General features: G+C 38.8%; 1 protein-coding gene across 2 annotated transcripts; it reads left to right on the forward strand.

Annotated features, from left to right (window-relative positions):
• The first annotated feature begins 214 nt into the window (after positions 1-214).
• nt5c3a (5'-nucleotidase, cytosolic IIIA) lies at positions 215-24452 on the forward strand. 2 transcript variants are annotated; one of them, XM_036555817.1, is made up of 9 exons: positions 215-447; positions 17620-17718; positions 18842-18911; positions 19019-19065; positions 19171-19256; positions 20108-20197; positions 20808-20970; positions 21959-22159; positions 23347-24452. In XM_036555817.1, the coding sequence occupies exons 1-9, from the start codon at positions 310-312 to the stop codon at positions 23446-23448; spliced, it is 996 nt and encodes a 331-aa protein (XP_036411710.1). In that variant the 5' UTR covers positions 215-309; the 3' UTR covers positions 23449-24452. The 2 variants fall into 2 exon arrangements, with proteins under 2 accessions (XP_036411710.1, XP_036411711.1); XM_036555818.1 differs by lacking the exon at positions 215-447 and adding an exon at positions 14270-14379.
• The last annotated feature ends 136 nt before the right edge of the window (positions 24453-24588 follow it).

The raw sequence follows: 24588 nt of genomic DNA on the forward strand, positions 1-24588 counted from the left end.
AATTGGTGGAAATCCCCTTTACGACCTACGTAGTGCGCTACTTAGGGACTAGGCAGCCATTTGAGAATGAGCCCTAGGTGACGGCGTCATTTCCCCCTATTTGTAGTTTGTACTACAAGCGTCCCGCCGACGACCTACTAGCCAATCAGAGCGCAGGGAGTTGGGGTTTGTCTGAATACGGGTGGGGAAAAAACAGGCTGTCAGGACGGAGCGCGCTGCTTATCTGGTCGGTACCATGTCAACACAGGAAGAGGGATCCGCGTGTGTGTGCTGGTGCAGCGAATTCAGCCCGCAAAACCGACTTTGGTGATGGACAAGACCGCCGTGGTGAAGGTCGGGGCGGTGGCCAGCGCCAGTGTGTGCGCCCTGTTCGGCGGGGTGGTCCTGGCCCAGTACATTTTCACCAAGACGAAGAGAGCCGGAAAGAAAACGAAGATCATCGAAATGGTGAGCGCCGGCGGCCTCCCTCTCTCCCTCTCCACCCCTCTCTCTCTCCTTCAGTCCGCGCTGTGAAACAGAAGGTCACGAGCCTTACTGACCGGCTATAAGCGCTGTTTTCAGCCTGACTGTGTGTTTTTGTGTTCAGTGTTGTTTATATAGCGCTTTTAAGACAGACACCGTCACCGCCCACTGTTAAAGCGAGTTTTAAGAAGCACTAAAAGCAGGCAGGACCTTAAAAGGGGAACCATCTCCTCCCTCATCTGTTTCACCAGACAGTGAAGCCTCCCTTCACACACTGCAAAATACTGACAAAAACAGCTCCGACAGTGTGAAGACTTACAGACACAGCTGGGCAGAATACTTTAAAAACGTAGAGCTGACTGAAAACTGAATACACTGTCCGAAATGAATTTATCACTATATTTCATTACAGTACATAAGAAGTAATGTGTTCAGAATACACTGAGAATACATACTGATAAGGCACACGGGGAAAAAACTGCTCTTCATTTAGCTCACACTCAGAGCTGGGCAATATGACGATATTATCGCGATAAATGATGTCACAGTACACTTTTCTGAGCCCATCATGGGTACTGTCAGTACAGTAAAGAGCACTAATTGACCACATGTTTCATTCAGGCATTAAGGCCTGCTTTGCATTTAGTGCTGTGTAGTTTGTAAAACAATGAATAAAATGATTATAGTTGAAGGTTATTTATTTATTTACTTACTTACTTATTGTTATAATGTTTATATATGTGGCAGTACAGGTCCTATTTTGTCTGTTCCAACTTATTAGCTCTCTGAAAAAGCCTTGGCCCCATCATCAGGAGGTCGTGAGTTCGATCCCTGGTGATGCCACAGCCATCTGTGGCTGGGAGTCGCCAACTGACCTCACTCTCCTTGGACAGGCATGATGGCCCCCCCATCACCCAGCCCAATGCTAGTCAGCGCAGGCGTCTGTTAGCTGACATAACAGAACTGGTGGTTGGCGCTTTCCTCAGAGCGCGTTCAGCTGTCCAGTGACGTTCGAAAAGATGCAGTGGCGCTTCGCAGGACTCAGAGGAAGCCTGCGCTAGCTTTTGCCCTCCTAGCACTGGTGGTATTGTGTGATTATGGGAGTCCTAGCTAGTGGGTGGAACTGGATACGTCCGAATTGGGGAGAAAATTGTGAAAAAAGCAGATCATGTATCATAAAAATATCTTGAAGTATAATATTTTTGCCATATCACCCACCCGTACATTCTCTACATTATTTTGGCTCTCATTGCCTGCTTCAGTCCACTGCTCCCATAATCCCTCTGCCAACTCATAAACTAAGCAAACAGTTCGCCATGTTCCAATAACACAATCATGCAAATTCAACTATAAAATGAGTAGCTGTGTGATTTTCAGTTAATGACATGAACGTGTGTTAGTCCAGCACAACACCAGTGCTGAGTTTATCACTCATAAACTTGTCCACCACTTAAGAGACTGTCTAGTTCAGTCTACCTTTAAAAAGTTTACTAACGTTCACATTAATAACTGGCTAATCACACAGTTTTATCAGTCCACTCAGGCTGTAGCAGTAGGTCTTTAGATGCTGTGTGCTAATTTTAAAGTACTTCCTTAAGAACCTGTTTCTTTTAAAGGTGGTATATATTTTTTAAGTTAGTAAGTATTCTGGAAATGTTCTCTTAAAAATATGATAAATCAAATCAAATCACGTTTATTGTCACATCACATTTACACAGGTGGAAAGTGAGTGAAAATCTTAGGTGCGTAGTCCCCTTGTAGAATTTAAATACAAAAAAAATATATATATATAAATATCTAAGAAGAAAAAGAAATAACTGTATGGCGAATACTGCTTTTATAAAATATAACTTGGAGTGAATACAGATACTTCATTTCTGTATATACATATTCCCAGATACTATTCCACAGACTAAATAAAACCTGTGTTTTCATAGCTGCCTGAAAATAGTCACTCCACAGTTTTCTCCACCGCGTAACCCCCTTTAGTCTTGAGATGTGGAGTTATGCAAGTTATGCAGCCTCACAAAAAATAGCTTGCATGTTACAAGGCCATAGGGGTTTGGTCAGTGTGGAAAACAAAATACACATATGAATATAATCAGTTTTGAATAAGGGCATAAAACCAGACCAAAGCTGTGTCTGACTGCTCTACTCTCTATATACTGCGCTGTTTTAGGATTCTGCCATTTTGTAGAGGTGTCCAAAATAGTCCTTGGCTGTAAGACAGTATATATTGTTATCATGATAAATTGTTCCACAATACAACCTGCTTTTCTGAAGGTAACATGTATATTGTAATTACTTGAAGACCACTGACCAACTGTGTGTTTCATTAAAAAGGAGTAAAATTAGTCCCGTTTAACTGGATTTAGTGCAACACAGTATGCAAAATATTGAATAAACATCGTGTTCACAGTTTTTGGTAGTATTTTTTTAAAACGTAGCACTACTGGAGTTTTTTTTCTCTGTTTCCACTGATCAGATGTTTGAAAAAGTAAATACTGTGACATATCGTGTAAATTAAAAAATGTCTTGAAGTATCGCAATGTAATATTTTTACCATATCGCCCACCTCTAGTCTGAAAACTTGGTAACATCTACTGTAAGTGGTTCTCTAAGCATGCGTGTAATTTTGGATCAGATTACTTGTAGTGAGCACGTAAACGGAGATTTCCATCAGATTGTTGAGTAGAGTGAGAATAAACACTTCAGTCTTAACCTATAATAGGAATGTGTTCAATCAGATTGGCAAATATCTCTGCATGTAAACACAGCCAGTGTTCTATATAATGATCCAGATTTTCAACTGTAGGGTTTAGTGATCAGAGGATCATTTCGGACTCGGCACAAGACTGACTATCTGTTATCAGTCCAGCCATAAAACGATTCATGTTGATTCATGCTGCCTGATTTGAGAGGCTATAGTCCAACATTAGCCTATAATATGAAGCATATGATATCAGTCTGTTTACAAGCTATAAGGGTTGATAAGCATGCATCGCCTAGGTCCATTCACACCCATTCTCAAGAAAAACTTAATCAGTTCACTGATTCGTGGAATGAGGTGTGTTGGGAGTAAGAAAACGTGAAACGCAGGTGTAAAGATCCACTCTTAGTGCTGAATCATTTTAATAAGTCTACCAGAATCATAATCACTGTGTTGGTCGAGCATGTATGAAGAATTTGTCTTGGTGGAATTTGTGCATACATAAGTGGACTAAAGAAATGACATGAATAACCGCAAAGCCAGCCGTAAAAGATTTCATAAAATATACACTACCATTCCAAAGTTTACAATGACTAATTATCTTAATAATTGCTGTTATTCAGTTTTTACTCACACAGTGTAGACTAAAGTACTATAAACTGGACAGCAGAAGGTATTTTACACACACACACCTTCTAAGCCACTTATCCTTCTGGGCTGCGGGGGAGCTGGAGCCTATCCCGGCGGTCAGGCAGGGTATACCCTGAACAGGTCGTCAGTCTAACACAGGGCAGGTATTTTACAATGCCTATTAAATATTTCATGTTCTTTGGAGAATGCCAAAAAATGATTATGATGATAAATAATATACTGCAATGATCTATTTATAAGAATTTCTTGATAAGTTATCCGCCTGAGATTTTCACCACTTTGCAAAAACAATTCTGAATGTTCATTTTCACAGAAAATGCCAGTTTATTCTGTATACCAAAGTTTTGTCATAAGTTATGCTGCATTCACATGTTTGCATTGAAAAACATCATTCTGCGCTTCATAGTGGTACGTGACCATCGGCGGCATGAAGCCACGCAAACATTGGCATGGTGGCAGAGTTACTATCGAAAATGGATGATTATCAGAGTAGAGCTTTAGCATTAGTATGTTGTTTATTTAGGGTGGAAAAGGCAGGAGGGCTCTTTTATTTTGTGTTGTGGGTTAAACTCAGGGTTGTCTCGAGTTCAGCAATGAGACATTTGGCATCCGTGGCTCCCAAAAAAACAAAGTCAGTCTATTCCACCACTGCGGTTGATGGCAAAAGTTGAGAAAATGTAACTCTTGATGGGTCGTTACACTCGCCACTGTGGTCTATGGAAAGCTGCCGCTTGCGGTGGCAGAATTTTTTTGCCGTGGCTCCACTGAAAACAACAGAATATCTTGTTTGAACACAGCGTTAGACCGGTATTAAGAGCAGATAACGCAACATAAAGGCAGTGCAAACCCTGCTAACGCTACCCTGTTTGGCCTGTTTAAGTCCCCCGTTTTAAATGAAAAAGAAAAAACAGCAGTGCTTTGACCACCTCCCGCTGTCTAGTACGCAGCATCTGAAGTAGCCCACTTTGTTTTTGAGGTAACGGCCATTTAAAAATGGGCAGTCTTTAGGGGTTAGACTTAACCTGACATGGAAACATGGTTTTCATCTTGTTCTGCCCAAGGAGCTGCCTGATTTGGTCATCTGCATTGGACGAGGCTGTGGTCCCGTGGCCTCCTGCGTGAATTTGCAGACCAGCTGGTGCTGATATCATGAACGACTGTAATATTTTCCAGATCCCAGCAGTGTCTGATGGCTGGAGGGACAAATATATGGGATGCATGCAAGAGACACGTGAAATGACTTGAGAGGTTTGAAAAAGCTGAAGTTGGCTTCCTATTCGAATTTCCCATTCCATCTTAAATGACACAGAAGTTGCATTAAGGTGCCTGAATAGGTACCAGAAAGTAACCGCCGCTCTATTTAAGGTGGAACGGAAATATGAATGTGCATGTACATATACACCAATCAGGCATAACATTATGACCACCTCCTTGTTTCTACGCTCATTGTCCATTTTATCAGCTCCACTTACTATATAGGTGCACTTTGTAGTTCTACAGTTACAGACTGTAGTCCATCTGTTTCTCTGCATACTTTTTTAGCCCCCTTTTACCCTGTTCTTTAGTGGTCAGGACCCACAGGACCACCGCAGAGCAGGTACTATTTGGGTGGTGGATCATTCTCAGCACTGCAGTAACACTGATGTGGTGGTTGTGTGTTAGTGTGTGTTGTGCTGGTCTGAGTGGATCAGACACAGCAGTGCTGCTGGAGTTTTTAAACACCTCAGTGTCACTGCTGGACTGAGAATAGTCCAGCAACCAAAAATATTCAGCCAACAGCGTCCTGTGGGCAGCGTCCTGTGACCACTGATGAAGGACTAGAGGATGACCAACACAAACTGTGCAGCAGCAGATGAGCTATCGTCTCTGACTTTACATCTACAAGGTGGACTGACAAGGTAGGAGTGTCTAATAGAGTGGACAGTGAGTGGACACAGTATTTGAAAACTCCAGCAGCACTGCTGTGTCTGATCCACTCGTACCAGCACAACACACACTAACACACCACCACCACCACGTCAGTGTTACTGCAGTGCTGAGAATGATCCATCACCCAAATAGTACCTGCCCCGTGAGGGTCCATGGGGGTCCTGACCACTGAAAAACAGGGTAAAAGGGGGCTAACAAAGTATGCAGAGAAACAGATGGACTACAGTCTGTAACTGTAGAACTACAAAGTTCACCTATTTAGTAAGTGGAGCTGATAAAATGGACAATGAGCGTAGAAACAAGGAGGTGGTCATAATGTTATGCCTGATTGGTGTATATGGGAATCGATTTTGAAAGCAAGCTGAGACGTGTTGACTGCACTTCTGGTGAAGCAGTGTGGGAGTAATGCATTGAGTTAGACCAGACACTACAGGAGATAAAGAAAAATCCTAATTGTAAAGGAAGAGATTATTATAGATTTCCCTTCAGTTCCTAGAAAAAAAAAACTATTATTGTAATAAGTAATTTTATCTCGGTTTCTAAATTAATATCGAAATAATGATTTATTTTGTTTAATATGTGGGTTTTAAACGTGTGGTTTATAATCTAAATATGTAATTCTTATGACTTCTGCTCTAAATGCGTCACACTTACCTGTCATTCTGAGCGCAGAGAAAAATCCACTTGAGCCTAAATGGCTTGTCCAGAACCTCTTGAAGCAGAGGATTAACTCTCTGCTGCTGTTTGTGGATGAATTCTTCACTCTCAGGCCTGGGGAGCTTTATCTGCTGCCCTGCTAAAGCTCAACCTAGAATTCCTCACAGCCTACTGGAATTCAGCCTAAAATAGAACTGCATCGGGAGGAGTTTCAACAATGGTTGCGACGGTGTTTCTCAGAGAGTTATTTTGCCGCCCCTGGTTAAATTATTATTGTAAAATATTGTATTTTCTGAGTGAAAATAAATGAACATATCTCTTATTGGGAATACACAATTACTGTATATTTGGTGAGTTTAACATGTTGGGGGGAAAAGCAGCAAATAAAATGTGGCCTGTGCAAAAGTTGTCACATTTTTGTATGTTATGCTTTATTTTTTTTCCAATATGTTAAATATATAGAAATCATACATCAAAATTTGGAGAAAATACCATGTTTGTATTTGTTCTCTGTGGAGGATGTGTTAACTTATTTTCAAACAACAAACATTTTATTTGGCCGGGGGTGTTCAAACTTTTGCGTGTGACTGTATATTACTACTGAGACATATCTTTACCTTTGATCAGTGCTAGGTGAGTCAGTAATCAGTTCTGATTATCAGTCCTCCACATGATTTTTCAGCACATTAGTATTTAACGTAGGGATGCACCGATACAGCAATTGTGGGCTGATGCTAATATCCGATATTTTTCGCGTACATATCTGCCGATGTTGATACAAAAACATTTATAGAATTTAGAAGTTGGGACTAGATCCACATGAATTAGTATTACAGAGAAAAATAACATTTATTGAAATGAATAAAATGCAGATACTTTATCTCAGTAACCTGGCTTCACCTAAACATTCTGAGTACATAAAAGTTTGAAGTATCAGTCAAATCCAAACAACTGTCTGATGTCAGTAATTTTTTTTAAACAATTGTCTAGCAATACTGATTCCCTCATCATTATGCATCCCTTATTTGATAAAAATATATTTATTAAAAAAAAAAACAAATTTTCAAAGACGATATGATCAGATTTTTTAAGTGAGCATTTGATGCTGTTTCTCTGTGGTTTTTAAATGTAGGAACATTTGTCTGCATGAAACAAAGACCACAGTAAAAGGTAGAAGTGCCTTCCTGAAGCAGAAAGTTCTCAAAAACCTACTAAAGCACTGAGTCACTTATACTAAGTTCCACAGCAGTTCTGTAAGTGAGTTTGGCTCTATTCTCCTGTCACAGTTATTACGATCGCCTAACCACTAATGGTCACAGTTATTTGAGTGCTGACTGCAATATAATTCAGTTGAATGTGCTGGACAAATAAATATAGATGAAAAGTTGGTGCTGATGTTAAGAGCACGAGTAGTGTTCATTCATTAGGTAGGTCGCTAATAATGATGTTTGTAGCAGGTATGCAAACATGTTTAGATTAGATTTTCACTCAAAAAATTAGTTTTGCTTGAGACATTTCTACATAAATATACACACTTAAAAATGGTTCTTTAGTAAAGGCTGTGGTTCTAAGATTAAGAGACCCTTATTAGTCCCACAACAGGGAAATTTCACCTCCGCAGTCTAACCCATCCGTGCAGTGAAACACCACATACACACTATTGAAGAAACACTCTAGGGGGCAGTGAGCACGCTTGCCCGGAGCGGTGGGCAGCCCTATCCGCAGCGCCCGGGGATGGGGGTTAGGTGCCTTGCTCAAGGGCACTTCAGTCATGTACTGTCAGTTCAGGGGATCGAACCAGTGACCCTCCGGTCACAAGGCGGCTTTCCCTAACTCCAGCCCACGACTGCTCCCCTGTTTAGAACCATAAATGCTATATAGAGCCAATGGTTCTTTGCGTGGTGAAATTGTTCCTCAGATGAATAGAAAATGTGTTGGATATGGTTCTACATAGGACCTTTTTGAAAAGTTTGAAAGGTTCTATTTAGCAACAAAAAGTGTTCTACTACAGTTATAAGCTTGACATCATTACATCAGAACCCTTTTTAGCTCTATATTGAACAATTTTCAAAAAAGGTTTCTTTATAGAACCGTATTCATATCAATCTGAAGAGCCATCATGAAGTGTAGCCAACAGTGTGATGACAGCACAACCAGTATTACCTGCTGAGTAAACACTGCTTGGGAGCAAGATGGCTAATCAGCCTGTTTGGCCACTTTAGGCTTGTACTTCAAGCTAAGGCAGTAAAGTCGTCTATGTTGCAAAATATTGTCAGTCAAAAATTCATGATCTTGACAACCCAAGGTCTGAAATGAAACAGTAAACCTCAGAAGTGTGACCAATCAACAACCGGTCAACAACGTCAGGTAGTATAGTTAAAACACAAAAAAAGGGTGTAATTAAATGTTAAAGTTAAAGACGCAACCGAGTGAAAAGTAGATCACTTTCCTCACTAACATACTTGCGCATTATGCCCATTATGTATTGCATAGCTGTAATGGTGTCAGAGGTGTGCCTCCAAATCTGAATCCATGGGTCATCCTTTCTGGAAATCCTCTGTTTGAATGGTCACTGTAAGAAGTAGTTTGTAGTCTTTTATTAATAGTGTTTTATTTGGGCACTATATGTCCAAAATGTTTGTAGACACCTGCTCATCCAGCATTTCTTCTGAAATAAAGGGTATTAATAGTGAGTTTGTCCCCCTTTGCATTAGATGTTTCAATGTTGCATTCGGCCACAAGAGCGTTAGTGAGGTCAGATATGTTGGATGGTCAGTTCTGGATCACAAATCATCCGTTGGTAAAATCCGAAGGTGTGAGATGATTGGAGCTTGGGAGTGGAGTTTACTTCAGAGAATGCAGTTCCACTGCTCCACAGCCCAATACTGGGGGGCTTTATATCGCTCTAGTTAAAGCTTGACATTGGGCATGGTGATCTGCTCCAGAGTGTCCCTTTCTATTGGTCAGTGCTTTTCTATGGAGATTAAACAAACTGTGTGTGCGCAGTTGAACACTGTTTCAGCGATGGGTGCACCTTAAAGTGGCTACACTTATTATTAGAAGGAGAACTTCTTGACACATAATGTATGTATATATACTGTTGCTATGTGCAGGCTATGTACTGAACACTGACTTGACCTATTTTTTTGTACTGAAATGACCTGAAGCACAGAATGCCTCACTGGAGCATTTGTCCTCTGCTCACTGTTCTTTTGGCCTGAGCTGACCTTCGGCCTCTGACAGAGATGGCTGTGACAATTATTTGCTAGGAATTACTGGGCAGTTTACTCAAACTCATAGCTAATAGCCAGAAGGATGTGTTCCTGTCTTTTTATGCTGAATTAGAGCATTTGGTGACAGTGGCATTTAAATAACTTTCCTAAAAGAAGTGAAATAAATGCTGCATTCTCTACATATATATATATCGCTGTTGTCAGAAAAAACCTTGTATTTCCAAAATGGTAACTTTACAGGAGAAGGAAAAAACATATTTCACTGTTAATGTAAGTCAATGTAACCAGACGTAACCAAGTCATTTTGGGCCATTGATTTTTGGTCCATTGATCATGAAATTTACATACAAGATAAAGGGTAACAGCCATTTTCAAATTATGCCAAAACCTGAACACCTTTTCTGGTGTTCTGCATTTGGTGGTTCGTTGCTGCTGGACAGTGCTTCTTTCTGTCCTAATGACCGTTGTACCGTTGGAAATGCTTTGAATGGGCTTTTCAGGCATTTAGTGCTTTAGCCTGTACTTCAGTATCACTGTTACCACGAAAGTCAATGGAACAGATCTCTTCTGCTTTGGCCTTGTGGAGACTGTGGAGGCTGAAATTCAGCACGATAACGAAAGGCATGCCTCAGCATTGGAGCTGTGGAATGCACTCTGCTGGAAACCAGGTCAGCAAGCACCAGCATCGGCGTCTCAGCCTTCTAATTGTGTGCTGGAGGCCTAGCTGTGCTCTGTGCAACTGAAAAAGTTGAGGGAGGCATTGTTCTAACATGCACTTGTGCTCACGTGTTATAGCTGACATGACTGTAAACTGTGTGCCTAGTGGTAGCTAGAGTTTCCAGATTGAGGGGTCTCTTTACTCCAGTAGCTAGGGGTGGGCAATGTGACATAAATTTAATACCAGAACACATGAAGACATTTTCACGATTACTGTTTTAAACATTTTTGTTTTATTGAGGGTTGATTATACACAAAGCTCCAAAAAGACAATAGCACAAGTGGCAAAAAAAACACACATTACTGTGATTTTACCATGAGTAAAAACACAAAACGAAGGAAGACCCCCTTACCAGAGCTAAAATCACTGTAACGCACACCCACAAATGTCATATTGGTTTTATAAAACAGGGACAACATAAAATATGATAAAATGTGATCAAATGTGCAATACATTTCAGTAAATAATTCAAATAATAATTTATTTGATAAGAAATAAAGTTCATTTGGAGCATAGTCTTGCAGGCAAGCAAACATGAACTGCTAAAGGAGGATAAAGACTTTGTCACCCATCATTTTATATTGCATTTATTTTCATATAGTAATAAAAACATTAAATAACTGTTTAATTCATAAACTCTTTATAAGTTGTTTTTGCTCACCAAATTATCACTGCAAGCGTGCTTTTTTTCTGCTAGCACCTCATTGCAGTTTCCGGTGTTGTGTTAGCTTTAAGCTAATGGTGCCACACATTCGTTGAATGAATACTGCTTAAGGCAGATCTAGAAACAAAGAAAACATTATTATTATTCAAAGCATGTAAGACATTCAGGTAACATTCTTCACTTTTTATATTGCAGTTTTACACTGAGTCATTCAGTAAATACTCAAATTCAAAGTGTGAATATTGGTGAGAGGTTTGGGAGAGGTTTAGCCTGTTAGCTACCATTTAGCCTCTTTATCCTGCTATATTTTAGCTTAGTTAACAGGAAAGTAAGTCGTCAGCTCCTCCGTTTAAACAAAACTGGGTTCTTACCTCATGTATCAGTGGTCTGCCTGAGCAGCATAATAGTCCATTCACAGCACAGAGGTTTTTAATGGGGCAGTAATTCATTTATTACATGGTCATAAGTGCCTTTATTTATCATGTATTTTATGATCAGCTTAGCCAATCAGATTTTAGGACCACACTCTTTTATTGTCAACATTTTACATCCGCACATCCAATAATGATGCAATGGTTCAATGTTCTGACGATAACCTTTATACTCATAAAAACATATTGTCATATAATTTATTGCCATGTTACCCATCCTGACGTGGATATTTCTACACAGACCCCTGTTTGGGTTGTTTTTTTGATGGTTAAACTAGTTTCATGTCCGTTTCATGTAGTTCCATAAGGATGTAGGACAATACGAAGCAGTTTCTCTGTGGATTAAAATCCATTGGGAAATGTTTGCTATAACACGGTCCTAAGAAAGCCAGGACATCAGTTAGGAAATGTTTGCTGTAGTACTCTTTGTGTGTTCCTGACTTGAACATTCGTAGGATTCAGCAGAATCAAATTACAGCTTAACCAATGAAGTCAACTCATTGAACCATGACCCTCTGACCCCTGGCGTTCCACAAAAGCTCAGCGCACACACATCAGAGTGAGTGAGTCCTCTGAGAGAACATCGGTGTTGATAAAAAGGGAGGAGACTTTCAGACCTGATTGATTGGATTGTTTTAAAGCTGAAGACTGAGCTTTATGAGGCCAGACATACTGAACAGGACTGTTGACTGCAGTAGGTGAATCGCTCAGCCAAAATAATAGATCTTCATGTTTCAGTACACCAAAATAGAGCGCCCTGTTTTTCCCCCTTTGTTCAAAACTGCTATGTGTTTCAGAATAGGCTGCTCTGTGTGCTTCAGGAGGCTGAAAAGACTGAACTGCTCTTCATAGGGCCAAAAACATAAATTACTCCATTTGTCAGTAGGCAAAAATGATAAGCTGCACTACATGTTTTCACCGACCAAAATAATGTTTCAGATAGAATATAATAAACTGCTATATGTAGTAAACCAAAAGATTAATCTACTCTGTTTTGTTATGGCTGCTCCATATGTTTCAGTACACTGAAATAATGGGCGTCTCTGCATGTTTGTCTCAGGCTGGAAATAATAGTTTGCTTTATGAAGTAAGTCAGACCTGCTCTGCATGTTTCAGTACACTAAAATAATAACCTGCTCTACATAGTGAGCCAAAAGGATAACCTATTTGATGTATTTAAATAGGCCTAATTTATATACTGCTCTGTATGTTTCAGTACACAAAAATAATAGACTGCTCTGTTTGAGTAGGCCAAAATAATAGACTGCTCTACATGTTTCAGAACTTAAAAATATTTGCATTAAGCCAAATGTAATAACCTGCTCTGTTTTAGTACACCAAGATAATAAATTACTCTGTATGTTTCAGTACACTAAAATCATAGGCTGCTCTGTATGTTTCAGTACACTAAATCATAGACTGCTCTATATGTTTCAGGACACCAAAATCATAGACTGCTCTGTATGTTTCAGTACACTAAAATCATAGACTGCTCTGTATGTTTCAGTACACTAAAATCATAGACTGCTCTATATGTTTCAGTACACCAAAATCATAGACTGCTCTGTATGTTTCAGTACACTAAAATCATAGACTGCTCTATATGTTTCAGTACACCAAAATCATAGACTGCTCTGTATGTTTCAGTACACTAAAATCATAGACTGCTCTATATGTTTCAGTACACTAAAATCATAGACTGCTCTGTATGTTTCAGTACACTAAAATCATAGACTGCTCTATATGTTTCAGTACACAAATCATAGACTGCTCTGTATGTTTCAGTACACCAAAATCATAGACTGCTCTGTATGTTTCAGTACACCAAAATCATAGACTGCTCTGTATGTTTCAGTACACCAAAATCATAGACTGCTCTGTATGTTTCAGTACACCAAAATCATAGACTGCTCTGTATGTTTCAGTACACCAAAATCATAGACTGCTCTGTATGTTTCAGTACACCAAAATCATAGACTGCTCTATATGAGTCAGTACACCAAAATCATAGACTGCTCTATATGTTTCAGTACACCAAAATAATACCAAAATAAAAGGATGCTCCAAAACTGTACACCAAAATGATAGTGTTCTGTATGTTTCACTACACCAAAAAAAAACATACTACCTATATGTTCCAGTACCCCAGAACAATTGACTATGTATTCTAGTACCTCATAATAATACACTGATCTGTATGTTTCACTACACCAAAATAATAGACTGCTCTACATGTTTTCAGTACACCATAATAATACACTGCTCTATATGTTTCGGTACACCATAATAATAGACTACTCTGTATGTTTTAGTACACCATAATAATTCCAAAGTAAAAGCCTGCTCCAAAACTGTACACCAGAATGATAGACTGCACTGAATATTTCAGAACACCAAAGTGTTCTGTATGTTTCACTACACCAAAATAATACCAAAATAATATACTGCTCTATACATGCCAATACACCAAAACAATCGACTACTCTATGTATTCTAGTACCTGATAATAATAGACAGCTCTACATGTTTCATTAAGCTGAATATAATAAGCTGCTCTGCCTGCTTCATTATCTATTGGACTAGGTTTTCCTAGGCCAGTAATAATATAGCTTTTTCCAAGAAGCCAGCTATAGCCTTGTTTTTGTGTTTCAGTAGGCCTTGAGTGACCTTTACCCCACTGGCCTGCTATCATTTTGCTCTCTTTATGCCTGCTTTTCACGGTAATATGCCGTGTATTGCTTTGTGCTGTTAATTGTGTCTATGTGTGTGTGCTTGCATCACGGGCCTCTCAGAAGGGGTGGGGATTATCTGTAATCTATTTTGGGGCTACACCCTCTCTGTGGCCGGTCTATATAAGCCTGCGTTTGACAGGCGGAATTTTCTTCCCTTGTTTTTCACGAAGCTGTGAGGACCCGACCAGAGAGGTAAGCTGTAAATCAGCCTGATGGTGACAGGGAGAACATAAGCAAATAGTGTAGACGCTCTGCAAATAGGATTCTGTGTGTAAGGGAGAAGGGCTTGTTGGTATATTTAAACATTATTGAGTTTGTTTAAGCATATTTAAATAGTACGGTCATTTCTTAGTGCTTGTTAAGCCTATGAGTGCATTGATAACATAAGCATATTAAATATAAAGCATTTCTTTGTGATCGTATGTGAAGACCGCACACATGAGCCTTTTCGTGCAGTTGAAATCCACTTATGTAAGATTGGCAGTCTTAATTACGTTACGTAAAGCAAGGGTATCCCATTACAAACAAACTGAGGGTTTGACGCAGAGAGGCCGTCCTGTCTGAGTCCTGTAAGCGAAACGAAACAGCTTTCTGAAATGTCCTGCACATTTTGTTTAAAGAAATTCTCCATCATTGTCACTGATTGTTCTGCTTTTTACTATTTGAATCAGTATTCGCATCAACCTGATGAATCTACTAGAGTTTCTAGAGCTTTTAGTACATCCTTACCTGTCTTTTAACTCTATTACAACTTTAAAAATATAAAGTTGCATGCAAAAGTTTAAGTGCCCCCGGTCAAATTACATGTTGTTTGATTTTGAAGAAAAAAAAAAGTGAACACGATCCTCTACAGTCAACAAACAAACAAAAATTGGTGTTGAGTTTAACATGTTGGAAAAAATAAAATACGAAATTTGCCAACTTTTGCACGGGACACATTTTAAGTTTTATTTATTTTCCCCAATATGTTAAATTCAACACGTAAACATTAGCTGTGCATTACAATGTGTGTTTTCTTTAGAGGATGTTTACTTATCTTTAAAATCAACAGAACGTAATTTGACCAGGGGTGCCTAAACTTTTGCTTAGCATGGCTCAACCAGTGGTTTGTGTGATGTTTATTTAAGATCATTCACTTTACCTGTCAAATAAACCAATCTTTGATAGAAAATGGCATCTATACCTCATTTATTTAGTGTAACTTAGCTATAGAGACGTTTGTGACTAGTATATTTGTTTACTTGTTGGTTATGCACGTAAACACAGGTTAAGGTCACTCTTTCATCAGCGGTCTCAAAATATACCTGCTCTGATTACCAGTGGGAATGTTTGGGTCAGGGGCATCAGGATATTTATAAGCCTGTAGCTTTGAGCTTTTCCACAGCACCCCTAGCTAAGGCCGGGTATTACTTCAGTATTACCGAGTATCGAAAAATTCAATGGCATTTAATACCAAATTTCATTATCTAAATAGTCTTATCAGATTCAGGGAGCCAATAAGCATGCTTGTTCCAAAATCTAGACAGCTGATTGGCTGTCAAAGTTACATTCCGAATGCATATTATTGATCATACTTTTTGGTTAGTCTGCAATCTGTAGGCCACGCCCACAGTTTATAAAGACCCTCACAGTAAATTACAAATGAAATAAAACCACTGGAAGAAACTATTAAGATGAGGCTGAAGTTGGCCTCTTATTCTAAATTTTCATTCCACCTTAAATGGCTGCAGGTGCCAGAATGTAACTGCTGCACCATTTAAGGTAGAATGGGAAATTCAAATGAGCTGGTGAATAAAAATCCAACTTTAGCTTAAGAAACTGAAACAGACACAATGCTTATGGACCAGAATAGATTTTTAGCCATGTGAACATTTTCATTTTTATTATGTATTTTATTTTATTCCATAATAACAGTTTATAATTATATTATAGACATTTTTTTGTAGAAGTGCTCATTAAACATTGTTATAAACTCCCTACAGTCTAATAAATGTACACCAACACTTGTTTTCTGTCATTCATTTTAATAGCTGGCATAGGAAATGACCTAAACATTGTCCAAACAACATTGTAACATACTATTCATATGTAAGCTGTCCTGGACTGAAAAAGCTTTCAGACGTGGTTACCTGTGCTGTACTGCAGTCATGTCCCTCCACCATGGGCTTTGCATGGTGCTCCTGTCCACTCTGACCCTGTGGTCGGCGTTTGGGAGTGACCAAGCTGCCTGCGAGCCCAGGGTTTGTTTGGGTTCTCCTGTCTTATATAACAGGCCAAACAGCAGCTGCTGCTTGATGCCTGCGTGTGTGTGCTCGTGTGTTTAGAGATAGTTAAGGTCATGTTTCTGATTAGTCCAATAACAGCCCCTTTCAAGCCCCCCCTTCTCTACAGTGAGTGTCATGTATCAGCCTTGGGCCAGTGCCACGGTGATGTCCGCATTGCATCATGGAAAAGGCAGGGCTGCTGTCCATATAAGGGCACGAACTGTCATTATTTTGTAGTGGAGTTTACATTACCACTCAGAAGTACGGAATCACTGCTTTCATTAATATACAAACCGTTTTCTTGCATAAAGTGGTTCTAATATGATGTTAATACTGTACAACTTCACAGGTTTCAAATAGCCCAAAATGATATGAAGAGCTGTAGATGATTCCATAAGTGAGAAAGCTGTATAGTATTGATTTTGACATAAAATAAAGGGAGATTTCACTGTTTTTAAAAGTTTATGCATAATTAAATGGTTAACATGTGAACAGAGTCATTCAGAGTGGTTTGGTGTGAAATGCTCTGTTCTAGAGAAACTTGCTGAGTCAGAGTTGTTCACAGTGGTGGTGATAGGAACCAGACGTCAGCCTCTAAAAGCTCCCTCACAGAAGGTTAATATGAAAAATGGTTATTAATGTGCTGCCTGAGGCCTGGAACATATTTTTTTCAGATTTATCATTATTTTACCATCATCATTACATACAAAAACTCTATAACTATATTTGTGTTGTAGATGTTGTGACCCCTGGTTCCTATCACCTCCACTGTAAAGAAATTAAAGTCTATGTTTCTCTCTGAATGACTCTGTTTAACATCTAAGCAATTGAATTATACAGAATTTTAGAAAAATCAGTGGAACTCCTCTTTAACATTTTGAATGCCTTGTATTTAAAGGGTGGCACTGAAATTTTGAGACAGATAACTAGACTAAATATTGCTATAAATGGATTAGAATAAGATTATTTACTGTTCCCTGGCTTGAACTTGAAAGTTTAAATAAAACTTTTAAAAACGTTTGAACTACTTCAGTTCACACTGTGTGAGTTATTATTATTACAGTAACCACAAGTGATTCCAAACTTTTGGCCTGGTACTGTACATAATATATGAATGTGTGTAGTTCATCCTTTTCTGATCCGTGTCTAATGTGTGTGATGTCCACAGATGCCCGAGTTTGAGAAGAGCACGGTCCATATCAGAGACCCTGAGAGGGTGGAGCGGGTCATCTGCGGCATGATCCATGGAGGGGCCTCCAAACTACAGGTACAGAGCGAGATCAAACTCTACACACTGGACGTCCCACAGTCAGACAGTCCGATTTGGATTATAGTGGTGGACGATATACTATCTATACTATCAGCCCAACAATACTGATTTTTAATGTTGGTGGGATTGATAGATCAGATTTTCTCTGTGCATCAGATTGTGTTAAAAGAACAGATTAAAATGCATATAAAATGCTGAAAAATAGGAATGTTGGAATGGCAGATTATTGCATTAAAAAAATATCAGAATTGACGACATATTTGATGACATATTTGTCCTCTGGAACAGCAGAATGTTTAAGAGATGCTGGGCTGCTGTACATTTTATTCATTTCACTCCACTTTGAACCCTCTACAAATAAATGTTATATTTATGAGATATCTGTAATGCTAAACCAGTATTTTATAAACGTTTAGGTATGGGCATTGACAGATATGTACATGAAAAATAATGAATATAAGCATCGGGTCACAATTCCTAAATCCATGCATCCTTATGGAAATGTGGTGACTGTCTGGCTAAAGGGGAATTCCACTGATTTTTAAAAAATTTCTACAAAAAACGGTTCATTGTAGAGCAACTCAACAAGTAAAAATTTTTCACAGTGGTGGTGATGGGAACCAAGTTTTCTTTGCAGATTATTTTGCATGTACCTCTCTACTATGAATGGATTTTAAAAATACATATTTAGGGCAAATGCTTATTACCAAACTATTGTCCCTGGCCTCAGGCTGCGTATTTGCAACCATATCATGTAATAACTTTTTGTGAGAAAGCTTTTAAAACCGTTAACCACACTGGACGTCTAGTTCCAATCACCACTGTAAACAGTTCTGACAGTAAGTTTCTCTAGAACGAAGCGTTTGACATCAAACCACACTGATCTTAATGATTACATAATGCAGAAATTTTGAAAAATCAGTCCAAGTCCAGTTAAAACAAGTTATATCGGGGTTCACATGCTTTCAGCACAGTGTAGCAGCACTCAGGAAGTGTGGATTCATTACATTTGTTAATGCTAACTTCAGTATTACCCGGTAATAGAAGCCTCTGTTGTTGCTTATGGCTTTTATTTTTTTCACAAAAAGATGTGCTTATACTCATCACCACTTTCTTTCAGATCATCACAGATTTTGACATGACGTTAAGCAAATTTGCAATCAATGGAAAACGCTGCCCCACGTGCCACAGTAAGCCCCACTGTTTCATTGGAATCTTGAGTTTAAATGATCAATGAATGCATTGAAAACACAGTGATGGCTGAGTAGCACTAATCAGCCTCTTTTGTCTTCTACAGATATCATTGATAACTGTAAGCTGGTCACCGAAGAATGTAGAAAAAAGGTAATCTGTCCTTCACCATGAAACATCTTCAAGTTCTTGCCGAGCTATGAGTTGTTTAAATGTCAAAGTATAAAATATATTTATATTGAAATTGTATTTCACCAGCTGCTTCATCTGAAGGAGACCTACTATCCTATTGAGATAGACCCGCATCTGACCATGGAAGAGAAGTACCCATTCATGGTGGAGTGGTGAGTGTACACATTTGATTTGACTCCCATATACACAGTAGGGCTGCATGAGATGGACAGAATACCAGATTTACAATTATATTGTGATCTATTGCAGCAAATCCTGCAATATTTTAAAAAGACACTGATGAATCACTAATGTGACATGGTTAAACACCGGCCTGCATTATTTTGCTAAATTAATTTACTTTTCTTAAAGTAATTGAGTATTTTGATCAATCAAAACAGCCACAGAAACACTCACCTAGAACTGTAGACACAGCAGACCTTATTGTGCATATTGCAGCCTTCAGCAATATCAGTGAGGCTGGCCAAACAGGCTTTGAGTGACTCTGAATGAGTACTCAGATATTCATTTTAAATCCATGCTTAAAAGCAATACTTATGTTTCATAATCAACCACAATTTTAAGCATGTTTGTTACTGCAGTTCAAAAATACATCCAGGAGGTGGCACTATTTCCATATATTTACAATAACTGATCCATCTAAAGGCTTTTGCTGATGCAGTGTATTGTAATTGAGGCCAGGGGGTCTCAAACCAGCCCACCTGGCAGGCCAACTTTTTTGCTTGATCCCAGTTCCAACACAGTGGGTATTGTATAAAATGTGGATCGTATGGGGGCCCTGAGGGCCAGTTTGAGAGTTTTTGTGACTTAAAAAAAGACAGACTTCTCAAATACAACCAGTGTAGTGGACAAATGCTGCAGTTTTCACATTATTTGTGCCAACCCTAGATCAGTATTAGACAAGAGCAGTATTGTAATAACCGTTATCAAACAGTATATTGTGCAGCCCTGATATGTGCATTGTTTAACCCTTAAACTGCTTCCTTTCTGGTGTTTCTCTCAGGTATTTTAAGTCTCACTCATTACTGGTGGAGCAGCGGTTACAGAGAGATAAACTACCTGAGGTTGTGAGAGAATCAGACGTTAGCCTGCGGTACGATTTTCATTATCCTGTCACTTCTCATAGTTGAATTTCCCATGTTTGAATTTATGTAGTCAGTTCAGCTCTGAATCCCTTAATCCCTTTATTTAAAAAGCGGTCCTAGTTACATATTCGTTTTGTAGTAGTAACTGAACAATTCATAGTAGTTACTGAATAATAAATATTAGAATAAATAGCTGAATAATGAGATTTGTTGAGATCTGTTGCAACCATACATGTTCTAATATTGCGTCTACATGTTGGCGGTAGATAAACTACGGAATACTGGATATTCCATTGGCTGCGATGGAAAAACCTCCAACATCAACGTTAATGACATTTGATAATAATGCATTTTTACACTGAAACCATGCCAACGTTTGCCTGACTTCATGATGCCTTAGGTTGTTTACTGTTATGACCTTTTTAGTGCAAACATGTTCAGTATTATAGTTATTTACTGACAACAACCACTATAAACTTAAATTACAACTTCATATGCGTCTGTCTTTAGTCAGGATTGCAGGATTGGTCTTCTCATAATCAAGGTCAGTTCATGTACAGGTCTTCTGTAAAGTTACTAGTTTATCGATGTTCATATATGTGTGAATATCTGTGGCAGGGAGGGGTACGAGCAGTTCTTCGACCGGCTGCATCAGCACAACGTTCCTGTGTTCATCTTCTCGGCGGGCCTGGGGGACGTGCTGGAGGAGATCATCAGACAGGCTGGAGTTTACCACCCCAACATCAAAGTCGTCTCCAATTTCATGGACTTTGACGAGAATGTGAGTATCAAAGACTCTCGGAGACTCTCTTGGTTGACTTTAGTCTGTCTTTGTAAAGATTTCCTTTGTTAAGCCCTACAATCAAAGACTGAATATTCAGTTATTATAACCCAATAGACTTATTATTCAGTAACTACAGTGAAATTAATGTGTAAGGTATGTGTGTGAGGAATTGAAGTGTGGGCAAACATACACGCCCTCAGGACCATCTTCCCAAACCCAGATTAAGCTCCCAGACTATAAAGTCTTTTCAGTGATAAATCATCATCGTTACAGTCTAATCCCAGACTAGGCTTGGTCTTTTTTCCAGGAAACTGACTCTTATTAACCCTTAAACTAGACTAAAAGAAATTTCCAATGTTGATTCAGCATTGGGACTGTAGTTTAGACCAAAATTTAGGCTTAATCCTTATCCAGGGAACCCTTAGAATTAAGAGATTAAGCCTAATTCTGGACTGCACTTTCAGTATCAGTACACTCAAAATGCTGTGTAGTCCTAAACTCAATCCCCGCATTGACCCTTAAAGTTAAAGAGTTTAAACAAGCAGTCGTGTCAGACTGTACAGTTCCAAAAAGGTCCAAACACATCACATAACATGCCACAAATCATATGCAGTCATATGCAAAAGTTTAGGCGCCCTGGTCAAATGACTGTTTGTTGATTTTCTGAGTGAAAATAAGTTAACACCCCCCTCAACACACATCTGCACATTTTAATGTACAGTTACTGTTTATTTGCTGTGTTTCACATATTGAGAAAAAATAAAACAGAAAATGTTGCCTGTGCGAAAGATACTGCACATTTTATATATATGTATATATATATATATATATATATATATATTTATATTTTGTGTCTAATATGTTTAATTCAGCTAACTGTATTTAGCCCATAGTAGCTGACAGTGTAATTCACCTGTAGCCAGAGCAGCTGAGATGTAGGCTGCAGTTTGTGTGCTCGCTGTAAGGGGTCACTCTTGTTCTGCAGGGCATTCTGAAAGGTTTCAAAGGGGAGCTGATCCATGTGTACAACAAGCACGATGGTGCACTGAGGAACACGGAATACTTCAAGCAGCTGAAGGATAACGGCAACATCATCCTCCTTGGAGACTCGCTGGGAGACCTCACTATGGCCGACGGTGTTCCAAACGTGGAAAACATGCTTAAAATTGGCTTTCTCAACGATAAGGTAACTGCTTATTCCATTTACAAATGATAGTTCTGATCAGGGACGTGATGCTGTTTTAAAAGTGTGCAATACTGTGCAAAAGTCAGGCACCACCATCATTTATTTATTCAAATAATTTCTAGTCAAAACAGACATTAAATACGAGTAATTAATTTTTTTAGTGTCATGGTAAAAAGCAGAAAACATATTTAAGAGAAAAATACTTCAACAACTAAATATAACATGTTTTATTATTTAGTCCACTTTCATTTTTATTACAGCTTCCATCCTTTTCAGGGAAGAAATCTGCAGAAATTTTTCCACACCTCTGAAGTTCAGTCTTAGAAGTTGGTTTAGCATTTTCTGCTTCTCACAAACCAAGTAATACCAAACTCATTCAGTGATGTTGAGGTCTGGACTCAGCTTCTTTGTTTGATGTGTCCGTCTCCTTTTCTCAGTGAGGCTTCTTGACAGCTACACATCATTTCAGATCCATAGCGCGTTTGTCTTCTCACAGTGGAAGGATGGACAGAAATGCCTGTGGATGTTTTCAGATGTGAAGCAGCTTGATTTTCTCCTCTCTCTCAAAGATGAAAGCTTTAAATGCTGTTTATCTGAGGGGGACAGTTTTGGTGTCTACCAGGTCTTCCACAGTTGTTAGGAGTACCAATTTCTCTTTATCCTTTAATCATTTTTTGACATTCAGTTTTGGAAATTCCTGTTTTCACTTTTTTTTTTCACTTGTTTTCCTTTGACATTCCTTATGCAAGGGGATTGTCTTATATCTGATCTCCTTAGAAATTTCTCCTGAAAAGCAAATAACTTGTACTTAATGGCAGTTTTTCCTGGAAATGGAATAAAGGGTGGTCTGACTTTTGCACAGTACTTTTTTACAAAATTTAATGATAAACCATTTCACAGCCTGGTGCCACAGCCTCCCTGCAAAGCATGCACCAGGACAGCCCAGTTCTAATGTAAACACTAGTTGGTGTCCCAAAGAAATAATACAATATGGTTAAAAGTCAAAGTATTGCATGTGATGAAATGATATGTGTATTAGTGCTTTGTACACATTTTGAGTATATTTTAATAATAATGCTGCAGTATAATGTAAAACAAAGGTACTTTTGGTTGCTCGTGTTGCAACAGGATAACATTCCATGCCTAGTTCTGATGTACTTTTCCTAAAATATGTCTCACCCACACAGGTGGAGGAGCGCTTGGAGAAATACATGGACTCTTACGATATCGTTCTGGTGAAGGATGAAACCCTTGAAGTGCCCAATTCCATTTTGCAGAAGATTTTATGACTGTCTAACACCGGGTCTCGTGCAGCCCCCAGTGGAAAGACTCACAGCCACTTGTTACTGGATCACCAGTCACTGGGCTAACACCAGCTCTGTGGCCCGTCTGCCACCTCTCACACACGCACACAAGCCACACACCCCACTCACCATGATCTTTTAATATCACGTTTTCTCTTCTAAATGAACTGTTTGAAACCTCCATCATTTCTATGCCTTTGTTTGCTTTGGGTCGTATTCAGTTACTTTTACCTTAGATAAATGAAAACCAAACACATATATATATATATATATATATATACACACATACAAGTGAATTCATTCAATTTGCACATTCTTCTAAATGTTAATGTTCATTATTTTTGATATTGTAAGGTTTATATTCAGTGTATAAAGTTTGCAGTAATAAATGTCATGGTGATGTCATTGACCCAGGCCCAGCTAGCAATTCAACAGTGCTGGCTTTTTCTTTTAAATGCTGTTATAGGAGTCATTCTGTGACAAGCACATGGATTGATTCCAGGGCCTACCATGATGTCTAGGTTTACATCTGTCAGTATGGTTGATACATGAGAGTCATTGATATTATCCCATAGCAATACAATGTTTTGAACAAAAACAGTAACGAATGTATTGTGAATTTTTACTTTTATTGCAAAGAAAGCTTCATGTCGAGGTGCAAACTTGGGCCTGTTTTTCGGTGTTGGTATTTATACTACCTCTGAAAGGAGCAGTTCATCTAAAAATGCTAACGTATCGAATTAAGCTTTTATTAGAAATGATTATTATTAGAAATGTCAGCACTTTTCGGTGAGCTGCTCCTTCAAACGATTTCCTGTGAGGTGGATTTGCCTGTATCTGTTTGACTTGCACTTGTGTCGATAAAGTCGTCTTTTAAGTTTTAAGACCTGTTGTATATGTGCTGCTAACTTGCATGTTGCCTTTTTTTTGTCCATGAAATGAAGTGAAAGGGAGAAATTGTCAATAAATGCAGGCAATAATGACAAACACTTTTTGGTTTGGAGGCCGTGTTTTTATATATAGGAAACATCGCGGATTGGAACTAAACCTTGCGTCCAAAAAAAGATAACGTTGCAGCAAAAATCTTAAATTTTGACACAGTGTAAATAGCAGCATTTTCATATG

This window comes from Colossoma macropomum, unplaced genomic scaffold, assembly GCF_904425465.1.
Source record: "Colossoma macropomum unplaced genomic scaffold, Colossoma_macropomum, whole genome shotgun sequence".
In the NCBI taxonomy this organism is placed as follows: domain Eukaryota; kingdom Metazoa; phylum Chordata; class Actinopteri; order Characiformes; family Serrasalmidae; genus Colossoma; species Colossoma macropomum.